Source organism: Belonocnema kinseyi, chromosome 4 (assembly GCF_010883055.1).
Source record: "Belonocnema kinseyi isolate 2016_QV_RU_SX_M_011 chromosome 4, B_treatae_v1, whole genome shotgun sequence".
Lineage (NCBI taxonomy): Eukaryota > Metazoa > Arthropoda > Insecta > Hymenoptera > Cynipidae > Belonocnema > Belonocnema kinseyi.
This window is the reverse complement of record NC_046660.1, coordinates 71,823,523-71,836,854: the sequence shown is the minus strand read 5'-3', so window position 1 is coordinate 71,836,854 and position 13,332 is coordinate 71,823,523. Positions and strand designations below refer to the sequence as shown.

Below are 13,332 nucleotides of genomic sequence, written 5' to 3'. Positions count from 1 at the left end.
TATAGAAGGCGCACTTTTTTAATTATAAAAAACAAGATAGTGAAAATACCTCTATTTCAATACCAATGCATTTAATGAAATGTAATAATATAAATTCATTAAAACGATACATTTTTCAGGCTAGCTGAGAATAAAATTTAGAGAATTCTAATTCCATTCTAATTTTTTATGTCCTCAAATCATCATATCATAATCTATTGTATATACAAAGATACAATTGTGAAATCAATAAACATTGACAGTTTGGGCAACATGAAACTTGTCTCATACAGACTGCAAGTTTTTCGCCGCGAAGACTTAAGCCTTTATTTAAATAAGTAATTCATAATAATAACATTAAAAATTAGGAAAAAATGCGAAAATTCTAATATAAGAACAATAATTATAGTAAGCTATAGCAAAATATAGTAATATTTTACAATCTCCAAAATAAAGAAATATATACTTTGATCCGAACTCTTAAAATGTAAGCTATAGTAACTTGATTTAGAGAAAGTTTCGATTAATAAGTAGTCAGTTTAATATAAAAATTAAGTTTAAACTTAACAATTACTAAAATAATTAAATACAGGCGATAATTAGCCAACATTGTTTAATACATTAAATGAGTTGCCCCCTTTCATATAAATAAGTTGACCTAGAAACTCCTTCAAAGTACGTGTAGGCGCCATCGAAAGTTAATATATGTAAAACAATCATCATATTAGCGGGCGCCCATAAATAATGCACTTAGGTGTGCTATACATTTTTAATGAATACATATATTTTGGATTTCATCGGAAGCAAATAAATTTAAAATGCCGTGATCTAATTGATGACAAGAATATTCCTTTCACGTTTACTGTTTCAATATGAATAATTTATTGTTCATTTGAAAAATATTTTCTTGAGTAGGATCCAAAACATGCATTGGGAAATTTCTAAGGGATAATATGGGTGAAAAGAAATTGGAGGAGACATTGTTACTTTACTGGTATTACTAATAGGAATAAAAGTCTAAATCGAGGATATTATTGGATATTCTTTTCACTCTTTTAATTGCAATCTAAAATATATTTATTTTTTTGAACAATATCATCTTTGGGGGGAGGGGCTTGAAATTGCTTATTTGGCGTCAACCAAGGGGGCGCAGCCGGGGTTTCCTGGCTGCGCCCCCATGCCAGGCCGCCACTGTCCACGAAGAAAGGGACCATAAGGTTAATAGCAAAATTTTGCAGCAGAAGCCATTAAAGAGACAGTCGATGTTAATCACTCAGAGGGTAGGGGACAAGCATAGATATTATAAACGTAGATGCGGTGCGGGCTTAGTTACCCGCGATAAATATAGACGGCGCGTCCGGCGAAAATTGTTAGTTCCCCTCTACCCACAGCTCCACAACTAGCACCAATCGACAACAGCCACTTGGAGCGCTGTAAGCAACTCTCAGTAGGCCCCTCGAGGCGCACTAATGGTTACTTAGCACGGACAAGAACCATTTGGATTGAAAGTAAATTTAGTAAATTTCCAATTAAAACATTTTTACATTTATAAGTTATAACTTTGCAAAATATGGTTATTTTAATAAATACCACAAATAAAAGTCGATGAATAATTATATTACGGTTTCATATATTTCCCAATATTTCTAAAATTATTACTTATAATTTTTATTCTATATATTGTCTATATATAGTTCTTAAATATTATTTTTATTTTTATGGTATGCAATTTCTATGGATTTTTTTTAGACTATTATAAAAATATAATTATAATTCCAAATGATATGAAAATTGTTCTTTCGGTTTTTAGATGTTAAGATGGCAGTTCCAAGCCAGATTACGTTTCGCATTGGCAAACAAAATTAGACGAACTGAATTTCACTTTCATATTCATAAAAAATATCATGTTCCATAAAATATATTTTTAACTAAACTTTAAATTATTATAATTACTACAGCTTACTCGAAATATATATAAGTTAAATTATTTTTTAAGTTTTTCAGAACTTTTAAATATATTTATAATGATTCCCATTTTGTCGTAAAATTTATGTAAAATTCTGCAAAAAAATGCCTCAAAATCTTCCAGATTTTTTTACAATCTTATAAATTTTTTAAAATGTTTGAAATATTTTCGACACTGTAAACTTCCCGAAATTATAAAATTCTGAAAGCAGAAAATCCCGAATTTAAAAATTCTATAATAATGACATTCTGGACAGTTTACAATATAATCGAATTTGAAAATTCCCGAATAATAAAACTCCAGGCCAAATGCTGTCTAATGATAAAATATACAAACTAGAAAATTCCCGAATTGCAGAAATTGAGAAAACAGTTTTGTGGTCAATATCATTTATTTATTACAAATACAATAATCAAATATTTTTATTGTACAAATTTTTTTAATGTTTAATTTTAAATAATTATTATTTTCATTTTTTTAAATAATAATTTTATCTTTGCGAGAGTTTTCTGAAATATACAAAAATACAATGCACATTTTCAAACATCGTGTTTTATTCAAAAATACTTTTGATCAATTATTATTTTAAATTCTAACAATAATTTTTAGAAACTTTAAACATTAAAAAAGTTTTTTCTTTAGTATAAGTATTTTATTATTCTATTTAAAAAAATATTTGTTATCAAACTATTTTTTAATTGTACAAATAAGAGAGTTGTCTAGCGCAGATATTGTATAATTCGAAAATTTTCTGTCGGCAATTCTCAAACTGTCGAGAATTTTCCTATTCGGAACTTTTATATTTCGACAATGTTATCATTTCAGAATTTTTACAGTGATGTGGGAATTATATTTTCCGGAAAAAGCTACTGAAAAAATCCGAAAAATAAAATTCCCGACACTGTAAAATTCATAAATTGAAAGATAACCAAAGAATAAAATTCCCGAAATTAGAAAAGTCGAATTGAAGAATTCACGAAAAATAAAATAAATAAAATTCCGGACAATAAGCTATTACCGAATTTGAAAAATCCCAAACGAAAAGCTGAATTATAAAATATCCGAACTAGAAAATTCCTGAATTTAAACAATTCAAAAAATTGTTTATTAAATATTATTTATTTATTGAAAAGACAATAATCGAATATATATTTCTGAATAAAAAAATTTGTTTGAAAATGTGCATTGTATTTGATAAAAATATAAAAAAGTTCTGAAAAATCGAATTTGTTATTAATAAAAAAAATAATATAAATAAATTTTGATATAAATCGTTGTTGAATTGAATGCTGCAAAGTTTGTTTCAAAACTATTCTTATGTAAGTGCGAAGAAAATTTAGGCAGAACATTTTTTTCTTTGAAAGCGCACATGTCTTTTAATGTATTTTTAATACAATTTTTATAAAATTATTATTCAGGTGCCGGAGATTTCTTTTTTTGTGATTTTTCGTTCATCCCTTACGGGATTTTTTCAGCGGTGCCATATTTGCATACCTTCTCTTAAAATTATGTGATTGTTAAAAATAAAAGGTCAACATTTCAAAACATTTTAAAATCATCAAAAGTATCAATTCTCTTTTAAATTATTTCAAATTTTTTTCAATTATTTTAACAATTTTTCGGAACTTTTAAATGTCTTTTAGACTGATTACCATTTTTCCTAACATTTTTGTAAAATCCTGTTCTTTAAGAATTAAAATGAAATACTTTTTTACCTTGGAAATACAGATAAAAAAATAAAACAATTATAATTGTAACATTCAAAGTTTAAATTTGTCACTCTGAAATTGTGACAATTCTTTTTCAAATTGTTTACGATTGAAATTTTTTTTTTAATTTCCAAACTAAATAGATTAAAAATGGTATATTCTATCCCGAAATAATACTTCCAAAAGATTTTGAAATTGAATAAAGGCGTTCATTTAAGAAGCCATTAATTCGAACGTTTACACTTGTGTCACTACTAAGGCTTTCGAATTAAATTAGTTCAAATTTTAACGTTCAAATATGTAAATTATATAATTTTGAAAAGATCTAGAATCATCTTGTAAAATCAATCACTGTCAAATTTTTAATACTCGAACTGCAGTTCCATTTTCAAATTTACTTTCTTTTCCCGATTTGTCCCGATCGCGAGTATAGCTCAATATTTAGAACAACTTTCATTTTTTTGAAATAGTAATTTTTCGGTTCTAACTTACGGGACAATCATTTTATTCTTTGAAAGATTATTTACAAGTCTTGTTCATAATTTTTGCATTCTCATCCAAAATGAGAAGGTATTAGTTTTTTATGAAAAATAACTTTTTCGGATTTTATCAAATGTTGACGTTTTGAGGTCCCTTGAATCAGGAAAATAAGTTTTCACGTCGGGGTCTGTTTGTCTATCCGGCGTCGTCGTTGTTATCTGTATACCGGATAACTTTCGAAAGGTGATATGGAAAAAAGTCAAGAGGAGAAAAACGCTACTTTTTTAAGGCCCCATGATTATTTTATCACATTCTCAGCTATAATGAGAAGAGTTTTATGCGAAAAATGACTTTCGCGAATTTCATGAAATTTCGACGTTTTGAGGCTCCTTGAGTCAGAAAAACAAGTTTTTACGTCGGTATCTGTGCGTCTCTCTGGTGTCTGCGTCGTCTTTATTATTGATGTTGTGGTTGTCTGTATATCGGATAACTTTCGAAAAAATAGTCGGATTGGATTGTGCTTTGACACACAGTTTTTTCATTTTAAGAATTGTATGTAAAAATTGTACTATTTTTATTTTTAGAAAAAATATTTTTCCTTAATTAAATTGTTATAATAAAAGTGTTTCGAAGAGATTTTTGAAAAATCTTTCGGGGAATAAAATTAGTATTTATAGGTCGACAAATGTTCGTCTTCTTTACCAAATTTGACTTTCGTCTAAATTTTTCCAGTTGTTTTTACTATAGTGCAATTTACGTTTGTATCTCGGGCGAAGAAATCCATTCTATTGTTTGACTAATATGCTTTGTAAGTCAATATTTTTCATAGAAAATTACCCCGAGTGACCTTCAATTATAATTTTATAAACGTGAAAAAACCACATTTCAATGTTTTCTATGAAAAACGTAATCCCTGAGTGACAGAACAAAATCGGAAACAATAAGAGTCAATTTATTCAGGAACAATATTTTTGAACGAAAATGACCTTGTGTGAACCTTTCATATATATTTGTTAATTTTTACAAAAATGAAGCGTTATTTTCTTGACACAAAACAAGAATAATAATAATAATAATTTGTGGGGGTGAAAATGATCAAAAAATTAATAAAACTTGAAGTTGTACGATTTAAATTTGTAACTAAATAATTTGAAATGTTTCAATATAAAATTATCAAACACTTTCCATTTAAAAATTCTGATGACATATTTTAATAGCTTTAAATTTGAAATTATTCAATATATTGTAGACTAAAAATTAAAAATGTCTCAACTATTAAAGCTTTAAATATTTTTAAATTTTCTGTTCTGGAGACTAAATAACACTTATTCTTTTATCAACAAATCACAATCAAAATTGTTAAAAAAAATTTTTTAAAGAGTTGTAAAAACCTTAAAAAAGGTCAGAGATTTTATTAGTTCAATATATATGATAGAACCTCTATAAATTTAAAATTAGTCTATACTTTTTCATGTTTGAGCTACAATTATTCAATTTTAGAAGTTATAAATTACAATCGTGAAAAATAAATGAAATGTTTTAATTAATTGATATTTAAAACAAAAACCATCTAAATGCAGCTGCAAATATTGAATTTGAAATGTGTTGAATTCAAGGTATATTTTAAAAAGAAAACTGAAAGCAGGGGATTGACTTTCAAAAAAAGCGGAGGAAAGTGCCTCGCTGGATTGCAAATGAACATGGAAAATGGTGTATTTTCATATTTTTAAATTTTAAATTTCAACTTTTTTTCGTTGTAACAATTTCGAATTCCATAATGTTATTTTTTACCTAACCTATAACTAACAACAAAAATTCTGAAAATTCAAACAATAAGGCTGTATTCTGGAAATGAAGTATATTTAACGTTAAAATTCAAGTTCTTAAACTGAAGGCCTAAAAATTTGCAAATTTTATAATTAGTGTTGTGTGATGTCAAAAAGGCCTACCCAATTTCTTCAAGTTTTAATCACTTATTTGCTAAGAGAAAATCACCCCCGTTTACCAGTGACTGAAACGGATTAGAAAAAAATCGCCAAGACCCAAGAATAAAAATTGGATTTACAGCGAATTTTTTAATTTTTAATGGAGATTATCTTTAACTTTCTAATATCAAAAATTTCCATACACAATTTTTTATTAATACTGTAGGAAAAAATCAACAAGATCGAGTGCCGAAATTATAATCAGAGCAATTTTTCTGTAATTCTATGGGGACGGCTGAAATATCCCGAAAAATATAATTCCCGACGAATTTGAAAATCCCCAAATAATAAAACGCCCCAAATAAAATTGTTTCTTAAAATATTATCTACAACCACCTTCTCGAATTTCTCAAGAAATAATGCAATTGACAGAAAATTGAACTTCTTTACAGTAAAATGTTAATAAATCGTAAATCATAGGTTATTTCCCGCTGATTTTCTTTGGAAGCATTCGAAAATGTCAAGTTGTAGCGAATCTTTTTGCGAAAAAATTTTCTCTAATTTGTTAAGAAGTTTTATATACAAAATTTTTTTCAAGAAATTAAAATTGTTAATTAAAATATTTATGGTTATCATCCATTTTTTTCATAAAAAATGAATTTTTTCCTCGATATTGATATCATCTACATTAATCTTACGTTTCTCAAAAGTATAATTAAATTTTGCAGTTTGAAACTTCTTCTTTTCGTGCATGTCGTACTTTAATTTTAAATTGAAATAACTTAATTGGAAATTCTAAATATTAAGGTGGCCTTTAAAGAAAGAGGACCATTTGATAGATTCGATTTTACTTATATTAAATCTCCATTCGTGAAATTCACGAATGGATTATATTGAGACTGATCGTGTACCGATCGGGTGTACCGACCTGGCCCCCATCAGGGCCAGATCAAAATTTCTGCACGGGTTATAACTTGAAAGCTGATTTTTTTATTTTATGCCTCAAAGTTTAAAACTTTATTTGGTGATTCGTGACACAGATGGGAGAGATGGAAAAATGTTCGAAATAACTTTACGTAATTTTTAAAAAATCCCTATAAAAACACATAATTCTTAAAAATAGAAGCTGGTATTTTATATTTTAAATTCCTTTAGATATATCATTGAAGATATCACAAGGAAAATCTATAAATATAAAGTCTTTTATTTTTCAGCTGGACTGGCGATACCATCTTCGTTGCCCGACTCTGAAAGAATAATACCTCAACCAACGAAGGTGATTCTATCCAGCACGTGCCACCACGCGTACGCGTCTTGCAAGTGAGTTTCTACCCCAGCCCTCTATTTCACTTTTCTTTTGGTTCTCTACCGTCCTCAATTTCACATTTCAATTAAACTGAAATAATTCTGCTTCATAAGGCACAATTGCGACATCATTAGAGCCGAATGAACCAAAAGAAATTTGCATATTTAACGAGACTATTTCTTCAGGAACGACCCAGACTGCAAGGCGCTGCTTCAGCCAGTTCTAAACCACTGCGATCAAGCAACCTGTGCCAGGAATGAGTGCATGGATGCGCTTCAGCACTTCTACAAGTCAGCAAATCATAAACATTCCGTGGAAATTGCATTCTGTTTGTGCAAGTGAGTAGAACAATTTTTTAAATTCAAATTGTTTACGTCGTACACAGAAAGTAGGCATTAGGGTGGTCCGAAAAACCGATTTTCGAATAGAGTGCATGCCAACCCCCCTTTCTATTTTGTGAGGAGGCCGGAAAAAAAATTCCATCCAAGTTTGAGCCAAATCGGTTTATATTAAGACGTGCCGCAAAGGCTCTGAAATTCCCATAAGATTAACATGGGGAAATTTTGGTTGGAAAAATGGGATTCAGGTTTCTGGATTTAAACTTAGCTTGCAAGAGATATTAAGAATTTGTTGGCGAGTCTATAATCAATCATTTCCATTAAATTACTTTAAATTTCGATGCCCCCCCCCCTCTTGTGGATCCCCAAAAATGCCCCAAAAACTGAAATTGACATTTTTGCCCAAAATTGACACATAAATGCTCTGTTTTCCCTTTTTATGTCATAAATTGTTTTTGTTTATCAAGTGGAATGGTGTTAAGGATTTTTCAACTAGTCAACAATTGTTTGAACAATTTATTTTAATTTTTTTGCACCCACTCATTAAAAGGTAGATTTTTTATGTTTGATTGGACAATTGGCCATTTTTAGAAATAATAATCTTTATTTTAAGCATTTAGTATTTATTTAAACAATTTATTATTATTTAATTGTAACTTTTTCTTAAAGAGGTATAAAACTCTAGTTTAACAAATTTTTAGTTAGCTTTGCTGCTTATTATTAAATATATACGTCATTTAGATACTAGTACCTTATATATAAATACCTTATATATAAATCATTATTTGATTAAATAAAGTTTATTTGTTTCAACAACTTTTTTCGAAAATAAATGCTTTAAATTTCTGTTTTTCTGCAATTATTGTGAAAATTTTTCAATGTGAAGAGCAAAATGTTTTGTCTAAACCATTATCGTATTGTTTAATAAATTTATTAAATATTAATGTGACATTTTATTGGAAATTGTGATTCAAAAACCTGATTTGTTTTCTCAATTCAGTTAAGTATATCGCTTATTGTTGAATGTTTGTACGTTAAAAAAATGCTTTAAATAAATAATATTTGTTCATAAAATATTTTACATTGGCCATAAAAAGTTTATTTTTTCAGTAAGACTTCATTCTATAAAAATTACATTCAATTCTGTCGTTCTGAAATTAATTTATAACTTTTTCCTTTGAATCACCCTCGTAGACATACTCGTTTGTCCTCTAAAAGCTCAAAGTAAGTTTTTTTTTTGTTTATGTTGATCCCGCAGATTAGGTGTTAGAATTCTCAAAGGAATTAGAAATTCAAAAATTTATGTTCGAAACACATTTTTTAAGCAAACAAAATTTCCTTAGAAAAATTAGAATTTATTACAAAATAAGGTACTAATATCTCAATGACATAGATATTTAATAATAAGCAGAAAAGCTAACTAATTTTTTTTAAATTAGAGTTTTATACCTCTTTTTAAGAAAAAGTAACAATCAAATAATAATTAATTCTTTAAACAAATACTAAATGATTAAATCCTTTTTCGTACTGTGTCAAATGCTGACTGAGAGCGTTAGAGGTACCTTGTGAACCGGGAAAATAAATGTTACTGGGTGAGATTATAATATCTCCACTTTCAAACAGTGTTATTCGCTTTTATTTACAAATAACTCTCCTAAAATATTTTTGCAAAACATCTATTTAAAGTTATTAACAATCAAAGTTCTTGCTCATTTTTTTCAAAAATGGATTACTTGCGAACGGTACATCGAAATTCAATAATTAAGTTATGAAAATTTTTGTTACGAAGTATACTTTACGCTAAAAACATTTCCGGTTGTAAAGAAAACATTTTTTTATTGCTTAAATAATCGTTTGTTTTAAACAATCGACAATTAATAAAACTTCTCCGCCTGTCGAATCTCTTCGAAAAATTTTGGTAAAAAAAAAAGTTTGTATGTTGCAGTAATTCAAAACTTATTGACTTTTTGTGACCACGCTCCCAACTCCAGCCCTAATCAAGCACATTCTGACGCGATAGTTTAATCTTCAACAAAGTATGGTGAAATTTTCAACCAAGAAGATAATTTTATACAAAAAAAAGTATTTTTTTAACAAATCAGTTCAAACATTCAAACTAGTAGTTGAATCGTAAACCAAAAAAGATGAATTTTCAATTTAAAAAATTTAGTAGTGGGTATTTAAATCAGAATTCTTCATTATTTTAAATACCAACTATTACATTTTTTATTGAAAATTTATCTTTTTGGTTTAAAATTCAACTACTAGGTTGAATGTTTGAACCAATTTGTTAAATAAAAATACTTTTTTGGTTGAAAATTAATCTTCTAGGTTGAAAATTTCACTATACTTTGTTGAAGATTAAACTATTTTATTAAAAATTCAGTTTTTGTGTTGAATCTTCATTAGTTCAGTTAAAAATTCATCTTTTTGTTGGAAAAATTAATTTTTTTTTGTTAAAATTTGTTTTTTGAATTAAAAACTAATGTTTTCAATGATAATTTGAGTATTTGATTTTTTTTGGAAGTTCACATGTTTTGATTGAAAATTCAACTACTTGATTGAATACTTAAACACTACTTAAAAAAATGATATTTTTGTTTAAAGATTTATTTCTTTGTTTCAAAATTTATCTATGCCTAATTTAAATTAAACCACCTTATTCTTTTTTATTAGAAAACTAATCTTCTTGGTTGAAAATTCATCTTTTTGATCAAAAAATAGCTATACCTGACTATACCTTATTTCTTGGCTTGAAGTTGATCCACTTTATTAAAAAATTAATGTTGTGCAAATGATTCTTCTCATTCTTTTAATTTAAAATTAATCTATTTTGTGGAAAAGTGAACTATTTTGATAATATAATTTTCTTAAAATAAATCTTTTGAACTAAAAACTTAACCATTCAACTTTTGATTGAATATCGATTTTTTTTTATTTGATACTGGATCCACTTTGTTGAAAATTCATCTTTTTTAGTATAAAATTAAACTTCTTGGTTGAAAATTAATCTTTTTGATTAAACAAATGACTATACCTTGTAGAAAATTGAACCACTTGATTAAAACTTCATTTTTTTAAACATTGACTCGACCAGCGCTTCAAAATACAAACTTTTTTTTCACCAAAATTTTCGAAAGAGATCGTAGAATCTATTGGAACATGAAAGAATTCTTTCACAGGCACAGCAGTTTAATGAATTTTCAATTGTTTTAAACAAACGATTATTTAAAGAATAAAAAAATGTTTTTTAATACCTAATAATTTTTCAGCGTAAATTATACTTCGTAAAGAAAATGTTCATAACTTAAGTATTGAATTTCGATGAACCGTTCGCGAGTAATCCATGTTTGAGAAAACTTATCAAGAACTTTGATTGTTAATAACTTAAAAAAAATTATTGAAAAAGTATTGTAGCGAAGTTATTTTGATATAAAAACAAATCTGAAACTGTATTAATTGATTAAAAATAGAACTATCGATTTAAAAGTTGCATACTTGAGATATTTCGACTTTTGTATGAAGAGTGCTATATTATATTACAGATTATTGTGGTAATAGTGACTAGCGCTACAGTACCACCGACATATCGCGAGTTAGCTCTACTCTCGACTGTACCTGTAAGCATTGTACTTTTGTTTCTATTCGTCTGATTTATATTTTATAGTATAATCAAATTTGAACATAAAATCTTCAATTTCTATTGAAGGCCACTTTTAAAACTTTTATGACTGTTACACTACGATACCGCCACACTAAATATTTATTTTCCCGGAACAGAATAAGTTTTTTTTATAAGCTCTTTTTTATTCTTATTCAGCCTCCTCATATTTCAGGCGCAAGTTTTTATCATGTTTTAAAGTTAAAGAATAAATTTACAGTCCCTGTTTGAACACAATTTTCAAAAGCCACGAAATTTGAATCTCTTTGAGATTGTAAACTTCCACATTTTATTTCTTGGAACTGAATACTTCTGTTTAATCATACTTTTTGACCTCAAGTAAAAAACATTTAAGCTAGGAAGTAACTTTTGTTTTTACCTTTATAGGCTGATTTCGATTTTACGGAATGGTATTTTGGTTTTCTAAAAAATTTTGTTTTTGTTTGTTAGATACCGAATTCTGTATACTGCAACCCTTCAAATATTGTTCCAGGAATAATTTATTATACTATTTATTATACTATTACACTATTTATTATATCACATAGTGTGCATTATATTCCATAAAAATGTATAAATATTTACTATAGCTTTAAGCAAATTTTTATAAAATTCTTAGCATTTAAAAATCTTCATTTTCAAGACTTATTTCTTCTAATTTCAGCTAGCCTTCGATTCAATGTTCAAACTCAACGTCAAAGTTAAAATATTAATCAGGTTTAAGTACCTTGTATCTTAAAAAAATTTTCGAACTCCAATGTTTTAATAAATTATTTTTAGCAGCTGCTTTTGTTTTTACTTTCAGGTTTATACTAAAGAAGATCAGTAGAACTATAATTATTCGATTCTTTTTTTAGGCTGAAAAATTAAATTTAAATTTAAATATTTATGCACTTACATTACATCTGAGAGTTATAAATCCATTACATTGTTGAGCCTCAAAATTTGAAAAGAAATCATAAGTTAAATGAATGTTTAAATTAAACCTTTAGTTATTAAAATTTAAATTAATTAAATTGAAATATTTTCATCGAGCATTTGTAAATCAAACTGTTCATATAAAATGTGTAAAACGAAAAAATAGAACAAAAATATATTCCTCCATTAGCAATGGCTTACTAGCGTAAAATCTGCACTGAGATTTCGTCAACAGAATCGAAGCAATACATTAGCGTAATTAGCTACAGCGTCCGACATAGGCTTTAGGTTTTTGGGTTGTTTAGGTTGGTAGGGTTCGAATCCCACGAGGGTGCGATTTTTCATAGCGTTTAAACATTCGATTACGTTTATAAGTGACCGCGCGTGCAATTGCATGATTTCGCAAATAAATTGAATAATGCATTAATGCATTAATAATAATAATAAAAATAAAATTTTTTTGTTTGTAAATTTATCATTATATTACATCATATGTTTCGAGCTGCTGTAATGGAATGTCTACCGACGATTCTATTCTGGGGCACAACTGTGACTTCTGCTTGTTGATGCGAGAGATTTCTAATGCGAAACTATAATTTTTCCTCCCAGAAGGAGCAAGGTTTACTAAGTGAAAGTGTTAAGCTCTACTCTTGCGAAACACGGGCGCAGTGTACAATGCGAGCTGTATCTAGTGCTCGCTACAAAGTAGGGATTACTCGGTGACATTGTTAAATTATCACTCATCCCTATTCGATCTGGGTACGGATTTCCAACTTCACAGAGTAAATCTTGTACTTTGATGCAGTGAGATTTGCTAATTTCTCCCAAAGTGGTCATATTTAATCACTTTTCCGAGTATATCTTACAGCGTACTTTTCCGCGATTTTCAATAATTTTCGACTCACACCTCCCTCTTGTGAAAAATTTGCAAAATTTCGGTGAAACACAATTGTTTTAACAAGTACTAAAGTTTTTAACATTAAAAATATTTGTTAAACAAAAATGAAACGCTAAAATTAACAGTTAAAAAAACAAATTTGAACTAGAAAA

At 27.7% G+C, this 13,332-nt stretch overlaps 1 protein-coding gene across 1 annotated transcript in view; it reads left to right on the top strand.

Annotated features, from left to right (window-relative positions):
• LOC117170961 overlaps nucleotides 1-13,332 on the top strand; it is a 202,975-nt gene that overhangs the window by 77,727 nt on the left and 111,916 nt on the right. Inside the window, exons 6-7 of the mRNA XM_033358003.1 lie at nucleotides 7,274-7,379; nucleotides 7,551-7,703. Of these exons, the coding sequence (XP_033213894.1) occupies nucleotides 7,274-7,379; nucleotides 7,551-7,703 (259 nt within the window). The remainder of the gene's footprint in view (nucleotides 1-7,273; nucleotides 7,380-7,550; nucleotides 7,704-13,332) is intronic.